This window comes from Ovis aries, chromosome 8 (assembly GCF_016772045.2).
Source record: "Ovis aries strain OAR_USU_Benz2616 breed Rambouillet chromosome 8, ARS-UI_Ramb_v3.0, whole genome shotgun sequence".
Classification (NCBI taxonomy): Eukaryota; Metazoa; Chordata; class Mammalia; order Artiodactyla; family Bovidae; genus Ovis; species Ovis aries.
In genome coordinates this window covers 39,316,809-39,334,231 of record NC_056061.1, presented here as the reverse complement: position 1 = coordinate 39,334,231, position 17,423 = coordinate 39,316,809, and the positions used below count along the sequence as shown (strand labels likewise).

The 17,423-nt window shown below is 35.8% G+C and overlaps 1 protein-coding gene across 1 annotated transcript in view; it reads left to right on the top strand.

Moving 5' to 3' along the window:
- LOC121820169 (uncharacterized) overlaps positions 1–15,911 on the top strand; it is a 435,057-nt gene extending 419,146 nt beyond the window's left edge. The window contains exons 5-7 of the mRNA XM_060419182.1: positions 9,479–9,596; positions 11,166–11,238; positions 12,039–15,911. Of these exons, the coding sequence (XP_060275165.1) occupies positions 9,479–9,596; positions 11,166–11,238; positions 12,039–12,077 (230 nt within the window). The 3' untranslated portion in view covers positions 12,078–15,911. The remainder of the gene's footprint in view (positions 1–9,478; positions 9,597–11,165; positions 11,239–12,038) is intronic.
- The last annotated feature ends 1,512 nt before the right edge of the window (positions 15,912–17,423 follow it).

Here is a 17,423-nt window from a genome sequence, read left to right as displayed (position 1 = left end):
TTTCTCAGTCAACTCCATATTTACCCAGTAAAATAAAACAAAAGCAAAATTTAAATTCCTCATTGAGCTAAGAAAACAAATAACTTGTCTAATAATTTTGACTGTGATAAAGTGTCTGAGAAAAATTGATTAGGACTGAAACTTAACCATTGGGTCACCAATCCCTCTAATGTACTAAACACAGCTAAATGTTTTTACACGTCTGTATTTTTTAATGTTCTAAATCCTTTGACCTTTGCACAATCTTTCATCTAGTCCTAAATCAGCTTGCTATGACTCATAATCAGGGAGAGGTGATTAGGACAGAATATGTGAAAACTAGAATATAAAGTGTTATTGATGTTGCTATTCTGGGGAAAGCAAAACTAAAATATATTTTAGAGACCAGGAGACTCTTGTGTATCAGTGAAGCTTTGGTATGTAGGTTGTGGGTATGTATAAGGCTGCCTCTGATACCCAGGTGATTAGTATAGTATCAGAGTGGAAGATCACTCATGTTTATTTGTGATGAGTGGTTTTACTGAGGACAACCTAGAAATCTCCTTCTCTCCCCTGCTTCTCTATGGCCCTGCCGCCACCAAATATGTGTCAAGGGCATTAGAGAAAATATCCCACGTGCTATGTGCTTCTGCATTAACTTTACAAAGAAAATTGATGGAATATGAATAAATACCAGTGAAGGAACTATAAACCAGGTATAAAACTAAGACACTTTAAATTTCATCTCAGGATTCCTAAGTACGCATATACATATAATGATATAATGTATATAATTATGTATGACTATATATAGTATATAAATACAAAATACTGTTGGGAGTCTTAACCATGATGTTATCAATTTCTCTGGTTTATAAAACACTTTTACTTGTTATATTTGTATGTATTTTATTACATATCTATATATCATATACATACAAGTATTGTATGTATCAGGGAGATAGTGAAGGACAGGGAAGGATGGCACGCTGTGTTCATGGGATTACAAAGAGTCAATATGACTTAATGACTGAAAAACAATAGCAATTAAACATATGTATTATTTTGTTAAATATATGTATGTATGTGTGTGTGTGTGTGTATATATAGAGAGACAGAATCTTGTTCTACTCATTCACAGTAATATTACACTCAGGAGGGTCACTTAATGGATTAGGGCAAAGAGAGCTTTATATTCTGAAAGGCTAGGTACACTTTCTATTTTATTCCATGCACTATCTTTTTATTGCTTGAGCATTGGAAGAATTTATTTTGTTAACAAAGCTCTATCTAACTGCTAGAAATTCTGACTGTAATGGGCTTCCCAGGTGGTGCTAGTGGTAAAGAACCCAACTGCCAATGCCAGAGACATAAGAAACACAGGTTTGATCCTTGGGTCCAGAAGATCCCCTGGAGGAGAGCATGGCAACCCATTCCAGTATTCTTGCGTGAAGAATCCCAGGATAGAAGAGCCTGGCAGGCTATAGCCCATGGAGTTGTGAAGAGCTGGACATGACTGAAGCAATTTAGCATTCATGCATGCAAACTGACTATGATATGTTTTATACTAGACTTCTTAAGTGGAATGAATGCTAAACAACAATGATATGCATCGTGTAGTTCACAGTATTTTAATAAATTTTTGATGAGGAATATTGTGAAATTTAGAAAGCAATTCAGCAATATTTTAAGCTAAATGTCCTTTTAAAGACACTGTACCATCACTTCAAACATATAATTACTTATTTTTGGGCTTCCCTTGTGGCTCAGCTGGTAAAGAATCTGCCTGCAATGCGGGAGACCTGGGTTTGATCCCTGGGTTGGGAAGATTCCCCTGGAGAAGGGAAAGGCTACCCACTCCAGTATTCTGGCCTGGAGAATTCCATTGACTATATAGTTCATGGGGTCACAGAGTCTGACAGGACTGAGTGACTTTCACTTAACATCTAAAAGATGATGCTGTTAAAGTGCTACACTCAATATGCCAGCAAGTTTGGAAAACTCAGCAGTGGCCACAAGACTGGAAAATGTCAGTTTTCATTCTGACCCCAAAGAAAGGTAATGCCAAAGAATATTCAAACTACCACATAATTGCATTTATCTCACATGCTAGCAAGGTAATGCTCAAAATTCTCCAAGCCAGGCTTCAACAGTATGTGAACTGTGAAATTCCAGATGTTCCAGGTGGATTTAGAGAAGGCAGAGGAACCAAAGATCAAATTTCCAACATCCATTGGATCATTGAAAAGGCAAGAGAGTTCCAGAAAAACATCTACTTCTGCTTTATTGACTATGCCAAAGCCTTTGACTGTGTGGATCATAACAAACTGTAGAAAATTCTGAAAGAGATGGGAATACCAGACCACTTGACCTTCCTTTTGAGAAATGTATATGCAGGTCAAGAAGCAACAGTTAGAACTGGACATGGAACAATGGACTGGTTCCAAATAGGGGAAGGAGTAAACAAGTCTATATATTGTCACCCTGCTTATTTAACTTATATGCAGAGTACATCATGAGAAATGCCAGGCTGGATGAATCACAAGCTGGAATCAAGATAGCTGGGAGAAATATTAATAACCTCGGATATGCAGATGATACCACCCTTATTGCAGAAAGTGAAGAACTTAAGAACCTCTTGATGAAAGTGAAAGAGGAGAGTGAAAAGTTGCCTTAAACCTCAACATTCAGAAAGCTAAGATCATGGCATCTGGTCCCATCACTTCATGGCAAATAGATGGGGAAACAATGGAAATAGCAGAAAACTTTATTTATTTATTTATTTTTTTTGGACTTCAAAATCACTGCTGATGGTGACTGCAGCCATGAAATTAAAAGACCTTTACTCCTTGGAAGAAGAGCTATGGCCAACCCAGACAGCACATTAAAAAGCAGAGACCTTACTTCGCCAGCAAAGGTCCATCTAATCAAGGCTATGGTTTTTCCAGTAGTCATGTATGAATGTGAGAGCTGGACAACAAATAAAGCTGAGCACGGAAGAATGCTGTTTTTAAATTGTGGTGTTGGAGAAGACTTGACAGTCCCTTGGACTGCAAGGAGATCAAAGCAGTCAATCCTAAAGGAAATCAGTCCTGAATATTCATTGCAATGACTGATTCTCAAGTTGAAGCTCCAATACTTTGGCCACTTGATGTGAAGAACTAACTCATTGGAAAAGACTCTGATACTGTGAGAGACTGAAGGCAGGAGGAGAAGGGGACAACAGAGGATGAGATGGTTGGATGGTATCACTGACTCAGTGGACATAAATTTCAGCAAGCTCTTGAAGTTGGTGATGGACAGCGAAGCTTGTCGTGCTGTGGTTCATGGGGTCTCCAACAGTCGGACACAACTACGCGACTGAACTGAATGGTTAAAAAGAAGATTCTCATTGATAAATAAAAACATAAAAAGAAATTATTTCATTTAAAAATAAATTCCCTGTTGCCCTGATCTCCTTTTTTTCAATGTAGTTTTTGTATACATTTTTTATCCTGTGGAACTTGCATTTTCTCCATTTATATCTATCAAAATTCAGCTGTATAAATTTCTAACATTGCCTTAGCTCTCTAAAAGAAAAAAAATGTAAAAGAAATGCACACCTTATCAGTAAAAAGGCTGTTTACAGATTTTAGGAATGCTCAGCCTAGTTATATTATCTTGTGTCCCCTTAGTTTTCATGTGTACAAAAAACCCCAGCAATTTATGAAAATTATTTAATTAGTAAGTACTTTTTTTTTTTTACTAGTTTGTGCACACTGCTAGCCCTTCAGCCATGTTAATATCTTAACATCTGCCAAATTTGGCTTCTTCTGTGAAGTATTTTTGCGTCCTGGAACAAAGTTCAAGAAACTAAAATCCTTTGTGTGCTTACAATGAACCAATAATGGTGCATATCTTTCCATTAATTGATGTATTAGTCAGACCTCAAGGCTGCGAGGAAAATTTGAGAAAATGTTGCCCAGGAGTAAATAGATTCTAATTTATGCTGAAAATTTTTAAATGCATACTGTTTTGCATGAAAGTGCAACTGTGAGTAAATTATGTATGGTGACTACTCATTGCTTAAACCCTCTTGAAAAAAAGAAAAATAGTTTTGTTTACATCTCACTAATATGCCAACATTTGGTTAGTTATATTTACTCCTATTTGTCACAGGTAGATTGCATGGGACATCAGACAGTTCATTATAGAGACAAGTATGCTCTATTCACAAAGTTAGATGACAGAACAAGTCATGGTGTGTATTGTAATTTCTGTGCGACTGTACATCTTCAGGCTGTCTGGGGTAAGATACTTACGAAGCATTGCATTATGGCTGTCAGAATGCTTCATGGATGGTAATTAAATAGAGGATGCGTTATTGGTTTGTAGAGTTAAACTAGTATCAGATATATCCTAGAAATCTCTTCTAGAAAGCTTCTACTTTGAACATTAAGTTTTGGGAAAAGTATATTTTGCATTTGTTGACTAATCTTTTATTAAAAGCTCATTTTCTAGGCTGTTCACTGAAATTATCCACTTCTATTTTCTTGTAATAAGTCAATGGCCATTTCACCTATCAGAGAACTGAATTGTAAGCAGTGCTGCCCTTTGAAATGTTAGTTTTCCCTCTTTCTAGCTGTCTGGTCAGTTACTATATTCAAAACACAACAAAAATCTTTGAAGGGTAAATAGAAAGACCAAAGCAGAAGGATTAAAAAGAAGTATATTTGTTTAATTTTTGTCATTTTTCAGAAAAATTTCTCTGGAATTTAATGCTATAATTTAATATCTAATTGCACAAATACTTCAGTAGGAAATGGATACTTTTTCTTTTATATTTATTTATGAATATAACTTTTTATAGTTATTAGCTGTGTCATTGGTAAAATCATACTACAGAACAGCACTGAGGTCAATAAACTGTGTTATAAAGGGCAAAGGGCAAAGTTCAAATCCTGTGTGTACCTGTTTTTGTAATTAAAACTTTACTGGTATTCAGGCCATTGTTTATGTATTGTCTATAGCTGCTTTCTGGTTACTATGGTCAAGCTGAATGGTTGTTACTGAGAGTTTAAAGGCTCATAATGTCTAAGTTATTTAGTATCTGGTTCTTTACAGAAAAGTTTATTGACCCCTGTACTAGTATGTGAATTTGCTAATTTGTAAGGGAACACACAAGCTTTTTGTTTGTTTTTATAGTATGTGATAATGAGAAAGAATAAAATTATTTATTATTTCAGGTGAGTTTTTTTGATGAAGTACATTTGCATTATTGCTTAAAATTTTTTAAAGTCTTAGCAATGTCCTGTAAGAAAGAGATTCAGCTTGGATGCACATCGGATCAGTGTACACTGCCAGGTGGATAGTTAGTAAGTTGGTATCTCCTCAAAGATAAAATATTTTCTAAAGCATGCTGTGAGATTGGCATCGAATGGAAACTGGAAATAGGGTTCAGGTGAATCAGTGACCTGTCGTCTAACCACGCAGCTATGATCTGCCTGTAACTGCGTGAATTGAGGTTAGTCTGCAGCCCCTATCAGCTTGTTCTTGGCGAGGCTCCCAAACCTCTAACTGTATCATGGCTGTGGCTTCATTCTCTATAGCAGATTATTCCCATGGCTGTCTCTGGGCCAATTTTTATTTTTTTTAATCTGTCACATTTACTTCCCTAAAAAAAAGGAAAAGAAACTTGTTAAAAAAATAAAAAAGAGTATATGTGCTAAGTTATTTTTAAATTTTTTGTATCTTCATTTAGTTGTTAAATAGCTGTTTATGTATGTGTGTGCTTGAGTTTACACATGCCTGATTAACAAAAACTAGTAGAATTGTGAAATAAGGTACCATGTTCCAAAATAGAGCTTTACTGTAAAACAGCTAGCAGAAGGGTAATAGATAATGATGCAATGGTTAACGGTATTATTTTCAAAAATTGAAAAGGAATCATCACTAGGAACTAGTTTGGCATTTTCCTATATGACATCCTATTTAGGGCTCTGAATCTCAGCTATGCAGTTCTGTGAATTTGAATCCAACAGAGAATATGTAGCTTTCATACAGTTTTCTTCAGTTATAAGAAATATAATCATTGCAATGGGATGCGTCAAGCCTGGGTCAATTAAATCATTTCTGAAGACAGTAGGTGCTCTCCAGGGATATTCACGATGGGGAAGGTACCTGTTGTTCACTGCATCACCGTGTCACCCACCCAAATAGATTTAGTGCAGGTCACTGTGTTAATGAATCAGTTAGGAAGAGGAATATGAAAATGTTGCAATTTAACAAGTGCATTAAAATATAAGTATAGAAAAATATTTTTAAAGGCTAAGCCATTTAGGTTTTAAATACTTAGATTTTCTCTCAATGTTAATCCTGAGAAGTAACTAAATGAATATAAAAATAAAGATATAAGTATTTACAATAAAATATAATTGTCTGACAAAAATACCCACTTTATTTTGAGCTAAACAAAAGAGCATTTTCAGATTCAGTGTATTATAATGTTAATTTATATCAGATCTTGGGAAGAAGTAACGTATTTTATTCCTATTATCTGTTGTCTCAAGACATCAGATTCCTATAATTCTGAATTCTAATTATATGTAGTAGAATTTTGAAGATATAAAGCAGAAGCCAAAGTTTCAACATTGGAATACAGACAGCCCACCGACTTCCTATTGGATATAAATAACTTTAAAAAAAACCAGATATGTTATTAAAATATAGATTTCAAAATTCCACTGAAAATCTAGGAGATTTTGTTATTTGTTTTGTCTTAAAATTTTTGTGAATGTAAATGTCCATGCAGCTGTTAAAAAACAAATTCAAATAGTATAGAGGATCATAAAGAGATTTTCTTGATACTTGTCCCAGTTTTACATTTTCTTAAGTATTCTTCCATAAATGCTCATGGTTATATGAACATGAGTGAAAGAGCCAATGAAATCATGATAAATATATTTTTCTATGCTAAGTATTTTATTTTAGTGATTAACTTCCATTTGTTAATTTTTATTACTTTACTTCTTTATGCTTTCTTTTATTCCATGTTTATTGTCATCACTTTAGAATTTTTAAGTTTTTACCTTTGACAAAGCTTCCTTTTCTCCTCGTGCACTTAAATTTATTATTATGTAAGTTTCAAATGCTGTCCTTTTGATGCTTGACAGGGCTTGTGGTCATCGCAATGATGGAGGGAGGAGGGCTTCAGAATGCAAGCAACAGTGCAGGTTGAGAGGGGCCACATGTCCCTGTGAACACCATGCTCCATGCTACAATCTACTAGTCCTTTAAATAGCCATCCAAAAGGTTCCAGTATTTTTCTGAAAACTCATAGTTAACAACTGGAAAAATCATGAGCCTCTTCTTGACAAAGACTGGGCATGTTCAGATGTTATTTGAACCCTTCTAACTTCTGAAAGGGCTGAAGTAGATAACAGAATCTAAACTTACTCTGATAGATTTTTCAGTCCTTTCTCCTGGTGTATTGAGTTCGAGGGATTTGGGGGCTGAGCAAAGAAATAGATATGACCATGAGGTGGCAGTAGCACACAGTGAGTTTTATTTGGGTGGAGATTTGACAGGTTTGCACTTGGGGACATGTCCCTCACAGCAGGAGACCTTCCAGAAGCACTGGCTGGGCATACCTAGAAGAGGAAGAGGGCAAGGAGAATCAAAGAGGAGAATCTAAGGTGGGGTGGTGCCTGTCTAGACGATGTTGCTGACAGCATGATGGAGAGTCTCTGGGTCAGAGAACTCTGAAGGGCAGCAGCAGTTTGGGGTCTTTCTTTTATAGCCACAGAGTTTATCTGATCTATGCTTAAAAGATTTTGGGTGCAGTCTTTTTGTGGTATGCAAAGCAGGAAGGCTCTGCAAAGCTAAAACCTGTTTATTTGGGATGCATTTAAAACAACTGGATGTTTAAAAATTTGGAATCTTTTGGTGGGCTTTGGAACACAGTCCCAGCCTACTGTGAAGAAATAGACAACATAGAGCTAATGTACAGAGCCATTTTTTTGGCTTTTTAATATAATAACTAGGTTTCACTAATTTTGTTTGTAGATGTGTATTGTACTTCATTATAACAGACTCCAAATACACATAAAATTACACTCCAATAAAATGTTTAATAGATACACACTATATTTGTTAACATCATCATATTGTCATAATTTCTCCAGGTTTTTCAAAGGAATAAATTACTAGAGTTTGATTTCTCTGCGTGCCCCACCCTTAAAACTACTCCCTTCCTTGCCTTCTTCAGAAGATTCTCCTAAGTATGTTTAGCTTCATATATTAGATGTTCGTTTGTATATGTATACTATGTATGCAAATATGTATTATTATCTGTATATAATTTAAAAACTTGTTTGGGGATGATTTAAAACTTTATATAAATAATAACACAGCATACATAGTCTTTTGTTTACTGCTTACAATTTTGAAATTTATCCAAATGAATCCATTTGACACCTATAGATCATTTGTTTTCACTGCTAAATAGTGTTTCATTACGTGACTATAGCACGACTTTTGAACAATTTCATGTCGATGGACACAAGTTGTTTCTAGCTTATTATTTTTGCAAATGAGCATTTGTAGACATATCCTCTTATGCAAATGCTGCTACTTGGTTATTCCATTTTAGTACTGTGAAAATAGATTGTCAAATAATTCCCAGACACCTATGTGTACAGATCTGAGACTACAATGAAATTATATATATATGCACATATGTATATAATTTCTATTCTTAATAAATTTATAGTCTTTGCTTAATCTTGTATGTATTTCTAAATAAGAATGACTAGTATTTGATAGTTTGATTTCACCTTTAATTTTACTAAATTTAAATTTATTTCTAAGACAAACATTTTGTCTGTGTTATTAATTCATTATTTCTCCCCAACTTTGGTTTTGGTAGTCATCCAAGTTGCACAGGTGGATGTGAATGACCATGTTATAGTTTCGTCTTAAGGAGAATTTGGTGTTTAAGAGCCTTTCTGAATGTCTAACACTGTCACTTGCTTAATGATTTATTAAATATATCACAGCAATTAGATAAATGAGTTAAAAAATGTTTTCTACTGCAGCTCAAGTAATTTAAATCACTCTCTAAGAGCTGTATTTTGGGAAAAGTCATAGTGGCAGGCACATGACATAGTAAGGATAATGATCAATGTAAGCTGATAACTTCTAATGCGAAATATATACAGTTTTTGAACTGCATTCTAAATCACTTGCTTTTCCAGCATTTATTATATGCAACAAACATGTAGAAAGTGGTTAGCTAAAACAGGTAGTTGGAAAATATTTTAGCATTTTTATCTAAACAAATGTCAGAATTTTTTTTGAAAATGAAAAATGCTAAGTATAATAAAAGTATATATTTATGCTCTCGGCAGCCAAATGTGCTTTTTAATGGAATTTAAATAAATGGAATTTTTATGACAAAAAAAGCTACAGTAAAAGCAGTGATTATATTTTTCATAGTTCATTTGCCTTTTTTGCCCTGCAGACCTTGTGTGGAGGAAAATGAGATCCCGAGTGAAGTCTACAATGTCATTGACTCTGAAGAAGGACTCAGAGACCCATTGGTGTTTAATGACCCTTACTGGCCTATGCAATGGGAACTGGTATGATCTTCAGAAATAGATGGTTTTTTGGCAATGTTAAGAAATATTATTTTTGTCATGTTTTAATGCAATAGACAGACACTTTTATGCACTGCTTGCTTTTATCTATTGGTTTTGCAGAGAGACTTAGCAAACTTTTGATGAAATATTACTGCCAGCTTATTAATGAGCACTAATCCTTTTAATTTGATTACATCCTTAGGGTTTGATTTAGCCTGTAAAAAATACCAGTAGAAAACTTAAGACATTTAAATTTGGTATGTGTAAACAGGCTCATTACATCGAAGTGTTGTTGCCATTCACGCTTGAAGTTCTTATTTTTGCATAACCGAATATATTTTATATTACTTCAATAATGAGAGAACAGGAGAAGGAAATGCCAACCCACTCCAGTACTCTTGCCTGAAAAACCCCATGGACGGAGGAGCCTGGTAGGCTACAGTCCATTGGGTCGCGAAGAACATGACTGAGCAACTTCACTTTCACTTTTCACTTTCATGCATTGGAGAAGGAAATGGCAACCCACTCCAGTGTTCTTGCCTGGAGAATCCCAGGGATGGGGGAGCCTGGTGGGCTGCGGTCTATGGGGTCGCACAGAGTCGGACACGACTGAAGAGACTTAGCAGCAGCAGGAGCAGCAGCAGCATCTTTGCCTGTAAGGAGTAGGTAGATGTTAGAACATTGCACAACAAACTTTTTTTTATAATACTTATAGTGTTGGACTTTTCAGGACCACATTGTCCTGTCATTTATACAAAACTGTGACAATGGAAAAGTCTGAGAAAAACACACATAAATTCTGAGCATTAATAAGTAAAAAAAATAGTTGAAATAGATAATGCTAAATAGTTTTAAAGGAAGTCTTTGAAATGTGAGAGCAACTTGGTGATAGCACAAAAGAGAAATCGAAGACCTTGCTGTCTCCATACTTAGCTCCTCAAAGGTCTGTAAATTATACTGTTTTAGATGGTCTAATGTTATATACTGAGGAAAAGGTTAAGTGTATTTTATCATTTTCCTGGAAATAATGAGGTTAAAAAATGGGAAACTGTTGTGGTAGCTCTTTTTCTTTATGTTGATCATTGGCAGTTACCAAGCCTGCTATTTGAGAAGAGTAGAAAACCCATGTTGGAAAATGTCCAGGTCACTTTTCTGTAGCTTTGATTCACCTTTAAAAACTGAATTGTAATTTAGAAAGCTCTAAGAGATGTACATGACTACATCTGACATTTCAAACATGCATGTGCAGAAACTTGAGTAAAAAAAAATTAAGAATTTCTTCAGTTACCTGGAGTTGAGGTAATCATTAACAAGTGAGTGGACTAGGGCTAATTAGGATAATGACAGTCAAAGATATAAGGAGTGAAATTAAGAAAAAGGAGGGAGGAACAGTAGCTAAAGACGAAAGGCATGAATAGGGAGGAAATCTTTTTCAACCTTCTTTTGTTTGTTGGTTTTTTGACTTTAATAAACAGTAATAATAAGATGAATACTTGAGGATTACATTTGTGATACTTTGTCAATCGTCACCAGCAAAAAATACTCTCTCTCTCTTTTTTTTTGTATCAGGTTACTAAGTTCCAAGCTCCTCTATGCTGAGGTCAAGGATTTCAGGAGACACAGGATGGAAAGTAGACAGAAGGTAAGTGATATAGGAAAAAAACAGAACTGAGTATCAGTCAATAAAGTGACTGATTAGAAATGGGGACTAGTCTTAAAGACTTAAACAATTGAGTCATCTTAAAATCAGATGAAATTGAGCAAGTAAAGGATTGAGCAGAGCTAGAAGGATAACTGTACCATTTTCTAGGGAAGAAGTTGATAGATTCTCACTGCAAATGACCAGGTAGTAAATATTTCCAGGTTTGTGGACCATATAAATCTCTGTAGCATATTTTTGATATTGTCATTCCAGTCCTTTAAAATTGTAAAAATCTTTCTCAGTTTTAGTCATAGAACAGGCTGTAAGTTGGATTTCACTTGCAGGCCATAGTTTATTGACATCTGTAGAAAGTAACGGAAAAAAGAGTTAAAGAGCAAATAGCTGTTCAGATTTAGCTATATCGCTCTTTTTTTCCATTGACATATAGTTGATTTTCAATGTTGTGTTATTTTCTGCTGTGCAGCAAAGTGATTCATATATATATATACACATATATACATTCTTTTTCATATTCTTTTACATTTTGGTTTATCACAGGATATTGAATATAGTTGCCTGTACCACACAGTAGGACCTTGTTGTTTATCTATCCTCTGTTATGATTGTTTGCAGAGTTAGTTATCTCTTTTAACATCCAGTTGCTGTGGTGTCTATGTATACATTACAGCAGCAAAACTCAGCAATGAAAGGTCAAGCAGGTTATACTGATGTCAATAGCCTAGATTATTATTACATTCTGGTAGTAATGACAACCCACTTCAATATTCTTGTTTGGAAAGTCCCATGGACAGAGGAGCCCGATGGGCTACAGCCTGTGAGGTCACAAAGAGTTGGACATGACTGAGTGAACAACAGCAAGCACCATTCTAGAGGCATGTCTTCCAGTATTGGAGAAGATGGTTCGTAATGTCAAGGTGAGTCAATACAAAATTGAAAGGAAAGAACTGCAGTTTCCAGTTGAAGTTCTGATGTTATTCATAACAGCAGAGCTAAATTGTGTTACAAATTCCATCCTCTGATGAGGACACCAAACTTATTTTGCTGAAAGATTGAATGGTGTAGGTATGCTTTCTTCAGAACCAAGCATCCTAAAATAGGAGTCTATTCTTTATTTTTATGCCCATCTACTCCTCAGCCAACAATTTGTAGCAATCTGGTTTTGTGATGCCCTCCCACTTGCCCTTGTGATCTTACCCCACCTTCAGGCCTTCCACTTAACTTCCCAATGTATTAAAGACTTTTCACTTATCTTACTTGAGTCATCAACTATAAGCTGATAACTATCCAGATAAAATGCAAATAGCCATGGTTTCTCTCCCAAATGCTCTTCACTTGTGCCTCCTCAACAATTCCTCCTGAGTAATTCTTTCTCACATTCCAAAATTCACTCTGGGTGCTATTTCTAAAAGAAGAGTCTTTTCACCTACCAGAGTGAATTAGTAACTTTTACTCTGTACTGCCATAACGCAGTGTGCCCATACTACTGTTTGAATGAATGAAAAAGTGAATAGTTAATGTTTGAAAATTCATGTGTCCTCTCAGCTAGACAATAATATGCTTAAGGATAGGGACTATGATTTATTTTTCTCTACATTTCAATTTATGGCAGTAAACTTGACATTTTTAATCTCAAATAAGCATGTGTTTAATTAACAAATTTTGGAATGCATCTATAAATGTAGCTTCTTGTCCCCTCCTCCTTTTTTTTTTTTTTTTTTGTATTCTAAAGTAAGAAAAATCTATTTAACTCTTCACTGCTGTGAGCTTGTGTTTCAGTAAAACTGGTTCTCAGTTGAAAAGGCAGCTTCTATCTCTACCAGTAATTTTAAGGATGAAAAAAAAACCCAACAACAAACAAACAGAATTCTGTACTAGGAAACCCCTAATAGGTGTTTGAACTGGATGACACTTATTTCATACAAGAAAAAGAGTTCGTCCAGAGCCAGAATGAAGTCTCACAGTGCCAAGACCCAAAGCTTCTTCTGTTTGCCACTTCACTTGTGTCCTTCCTACATTTGGCTCACTGCCACTTCTGCACTGCACAAAGCAGTGGGAAAAAATAAGGTATGTGGCACCCTCAGTCCCTGTGGAAACACCCAGGAGGTTGTATATGTGTGCTTGTCTCAAACTTGAGGGTCCTCTTCCTAAGAGAGGGAAGAATATATGTAAGGAGACAATATGCCAATAGTGTCTTCCAACTACAAGTTAAGAAACAAAACATTTGAAGGAAAAAGTAAGTAAATAAACTCTCTGGAATTTCCAGTTAGCATCTGATGGAGAGCATGAACAATAGAGAAATATGAGTATAAGTAATAGGAAATTATAAAGCAATAGAATAATTTTTGAAATTTTGGAGAATCTTTTTTAAACAATTGTTTAATAATGTTGAAACTCACCCGAAATTTGCCATTTATTTGCCTAAATTTTTCATGGCAATTAGTTGAGAATTGTATGTCTTAAATCTGAATATAGTATTATTTATGTGGGCTAATTTCACCATTTAAATAAAATGTCAGGAACAAGCACATCCAAATATATAATACTATTTTTTTCTTTCTACCACTACTGTTATCCTCAGTGAAAAATTGTTTTATTTTCATAAACCCATTTAAGGTAGTCATGATATTCTTTTGCTAACACTTGTACAATTCTACTAATGTGAGGTAATATTTACTATTTTGTAACCTAGTATATTTTTTCAGAACATATTTCTTGAGAAATTCTTATTAGACTTTTAAATATCATTGTAGTTCTTAAGGTTTGCATATAAGTTTAATGCTGCTTTTGCCTAAAATTGTTTGCTAAAAAGTAGGTCTTTAAGAATAATTTGAAGAAAATTTTGACTTAGTATTACATTTTCTGAAGTTCTATGTTCTAATGATAAAGTTCTTTAAAATATTGTGCTAAAATTTTGCAAACATGTTCAAATGTTCCATTGTGATATCTGAAGTAAGTAATCTAGAAGAGGAAGTGAAAGTTAAAAAGATGACAATTGTTATTAGTTTATATACAAAAAATAACATAACCCATTATAACTGATGCTCAAAGCTAAACAGACATTGCTGAGAAAATTATAGCAATATAATTTTCAAGAAGGTAAAGCTATATGCTTTAACTTTTGATTCATAAATTTATTTTGCAAAAAAGAAGCCTTGCATATGCCACATGCATTGTTTTGCATGTAAGACAATGGGACAGATGATGTGAAAGGGAGTTGACAACATGAAATGTCATCAGTGCAGAGGGCATTAGGATACTCTTATACTGTTGAAATCAGTGTTTGTGAACTAGGGCTCCTCTCCTTCCTTGTCCTCCATGCCTGTGTAGACTGCAGCAACACAGGCCAGGTCAGGCCAGGGTGAAGACAATGTCAAGAGAGGTCAAATCTATGAGCTTAAAAAGAAAAGGATATGTTTGATTATTTTAACATAAAATTTTAGATAGAAAATTTAAAAAAAATGTTGCTATGACTAGATGTGTTAGAAAGAATTTATACTGGATATTTAAAAGTATAAGGTTAGACAAATGTGGATTTAAATCCTGTGCCTTGTTTATTACTGTCATGAATATTTTAATCTTCTGAAAATCTGTTTTCTTATTTGTAAGACAGACTTAAAGATACTTTGCAGGATTGGTTTTAGAATTAAATGAGATTATGGACACAAAGGATGCACCATAATGTTTGACATGTAGTAGGGGAGAAGGCAATGGCACCCCACTCCAGTACTCTTGCCTGGAAAATCCCATGGACAGAGGAGCCTGGTAGGCTGCAGTCCATGAGGTCACAAAGAGTCGGACAAGACTGAGCGACTTCACTTTCACTTTTCACTTTCATGCATTGGAGAAGGAAATAGCAACCCACTCCAGTGTTGGAGAATCCCAGGGACGGGGAAGCCTGGTGGGCTTCCGTCTATGGGGTCACACAGAGTCAGACACAACTGAAACAACTTAGCAGCAGCAGCAGCAGCAGCAGCAGGGATTCAATGAGGCAGTTGGCCAGATTCCTTTCCTGTAATGGGTTTAACTTCCATTACCTGGGAAATAAGGCATTGGAGTACAGAATGAAGCGGGCAAAGGCTAACAGAGTTCTGCCAAAAGAATGCTCTGGTCACAGAAAATACTTCTTCCAACAACACAAGAGAAGACTCTACACATGGACATTACCAGATGGTCAATACCGAAATCAGATTGATTATATTCTTTGCAGCCAAAAAAGGAGAAGCTCTATACAGTCAGCAAAAACAAGACTGGGAGCTGACTGTGGCTCAGATCCTTATTGCCAAATTCAGACTGAAAAATGAAGAAAATGGAGAAAAACCACCATACCATTCATGTATGACTGGAATCAAATCCCTTATGACTATACAGTAGAAGTGAGAAATAGATTTAAGGGACTAGATCTGACAGAGTGCCTGATGAACTATGGATGGAAGTTTGTGACATTGTACAGGAGACAGAGAGCAAGACCATCCCCAAGAAAAACAAATGCAAAAAAGCAAAATGGCTGTCTGAGGAGGCCTTACAAATACCTGTGAAAAGAAGGGAAACAAAAAGCAAAGGAGAAAAGGGAAGATATACCCATCTGAATGCAGAATTCCAAAGAATAGCAAGGAGAGATAAGTAAGCCTTCCTCAAGGATCAATGCAAAGAAAGAGAGGAAAACAATAGAATGGGAAAGACTAGAGATCTCTTCGAGAAAATTAGAGATACCAAGGGAATATTTCATGCAAAGATGGGCTCAATAAAGGACAGAAATGGTATGGACCTAACGGAGAAGATATTAAGAAGAGGTGGCAAGAATACACAAAAAAATTGTACAAAAAAAGATCTTCATAACCCAGACAATCACAATGGTGTGATCACTCACCTAGAGCCAGACATCCTGGAAGGCAAAGTCAAGTGGGCCTTAGGAAGCATCCCTAAGAACAAAGCTAGTGGAGGTGATGGAATTCCAGTGGAGCGGTTTCAAATCCTAGAAGATGATGCTGTGAAAGTGCTGCTCAATATGCCAGCAAATTTGGAAACCTCAGCAGTGGCCACAGGACTGGAAAAGGTCAGTTTTCATTCCAGTCCCAAAGAAAGGCAATGCCAAAGAATGCTCAAACCACCACACAACTGCACTCATCTCACATGCTAGTAAAGTAATGCTCAAAATTCTCCAAGTCAGGCTTCAGCAATATGTGAACTGTGAACTTTCGATGTTCAAGCTGGTTTTAGAAAAGGCAGAGGAACCAGAGGTCAAATTGCCAACATCCGCTGGATCATCGAGAAAGCAAGAGTGTTCCAGCAAAACATCTATTTCTGCTTTATTGACTATGCCAAAGCCTTTGACTGTGTGGATCACAATAAACTGTGGAAAATTCTGAAAGAAATGGGAATACCTCTTGAAAAACATGTATGCAGGTCAGGAAGCAACAGTTAGAACTGAACATGGAACAACAGACTGGTTCCAAATAGAAACAGGAGTACATCAAGGCTGTATATTGTCACCCTGCTTATTTAACTTATATACAGAGTACATCATGAGAAATGCTGGGCTGGAGAAAGCACAAGCTGGAATCAAGATTGCCGGGAGAAATATCAATAACCTCAGATATGCGGATAACACCACCCTTATGGCAGAAAGTGAAGAGGAACTAAAGAGCGTCTTGATGAAAGTGAAAGAGGAGAGTGAAACAGTTGGCTTAAAGGTCAACATTCAGAAAACTAAGATCATGGCATCTGGTCCCATCACTTCATGGCAAGCAGATGGGGAAACAGTGGAAACAGTGGCTTTATTTTTCTGGGCTCCAAAATCACTGCGGATGGTGACTGCAGCAATGAAATAAAAAAACACTTACTCCTTGGATGGAAAGTTTAGACCAACCTAGACAGCTTATTAAAAAGAAGAGACGTTACTTTGTCAACAAAGGTCCATCTAGTCAAGGCTATGGTTTTTCCAGTGGTCATGTATGGATGTGAGAGTTAGACTGTGAAGAAAGCTGAGCGCCGAAGAATTGATGCTTTTGAACTGTGGTGTTGGAGAAGACTCTTGAGAGTCCTTTGGACTGCAAGGAGATCCAACCAGTCCATCCTAAAGGAGATCAGTCCTGGGTGTTCATTGGGAGGACTGATGCTGAAGCTGAAACTCCAAAACTTTGGCCACCTGATGCGAAGAGCTGACT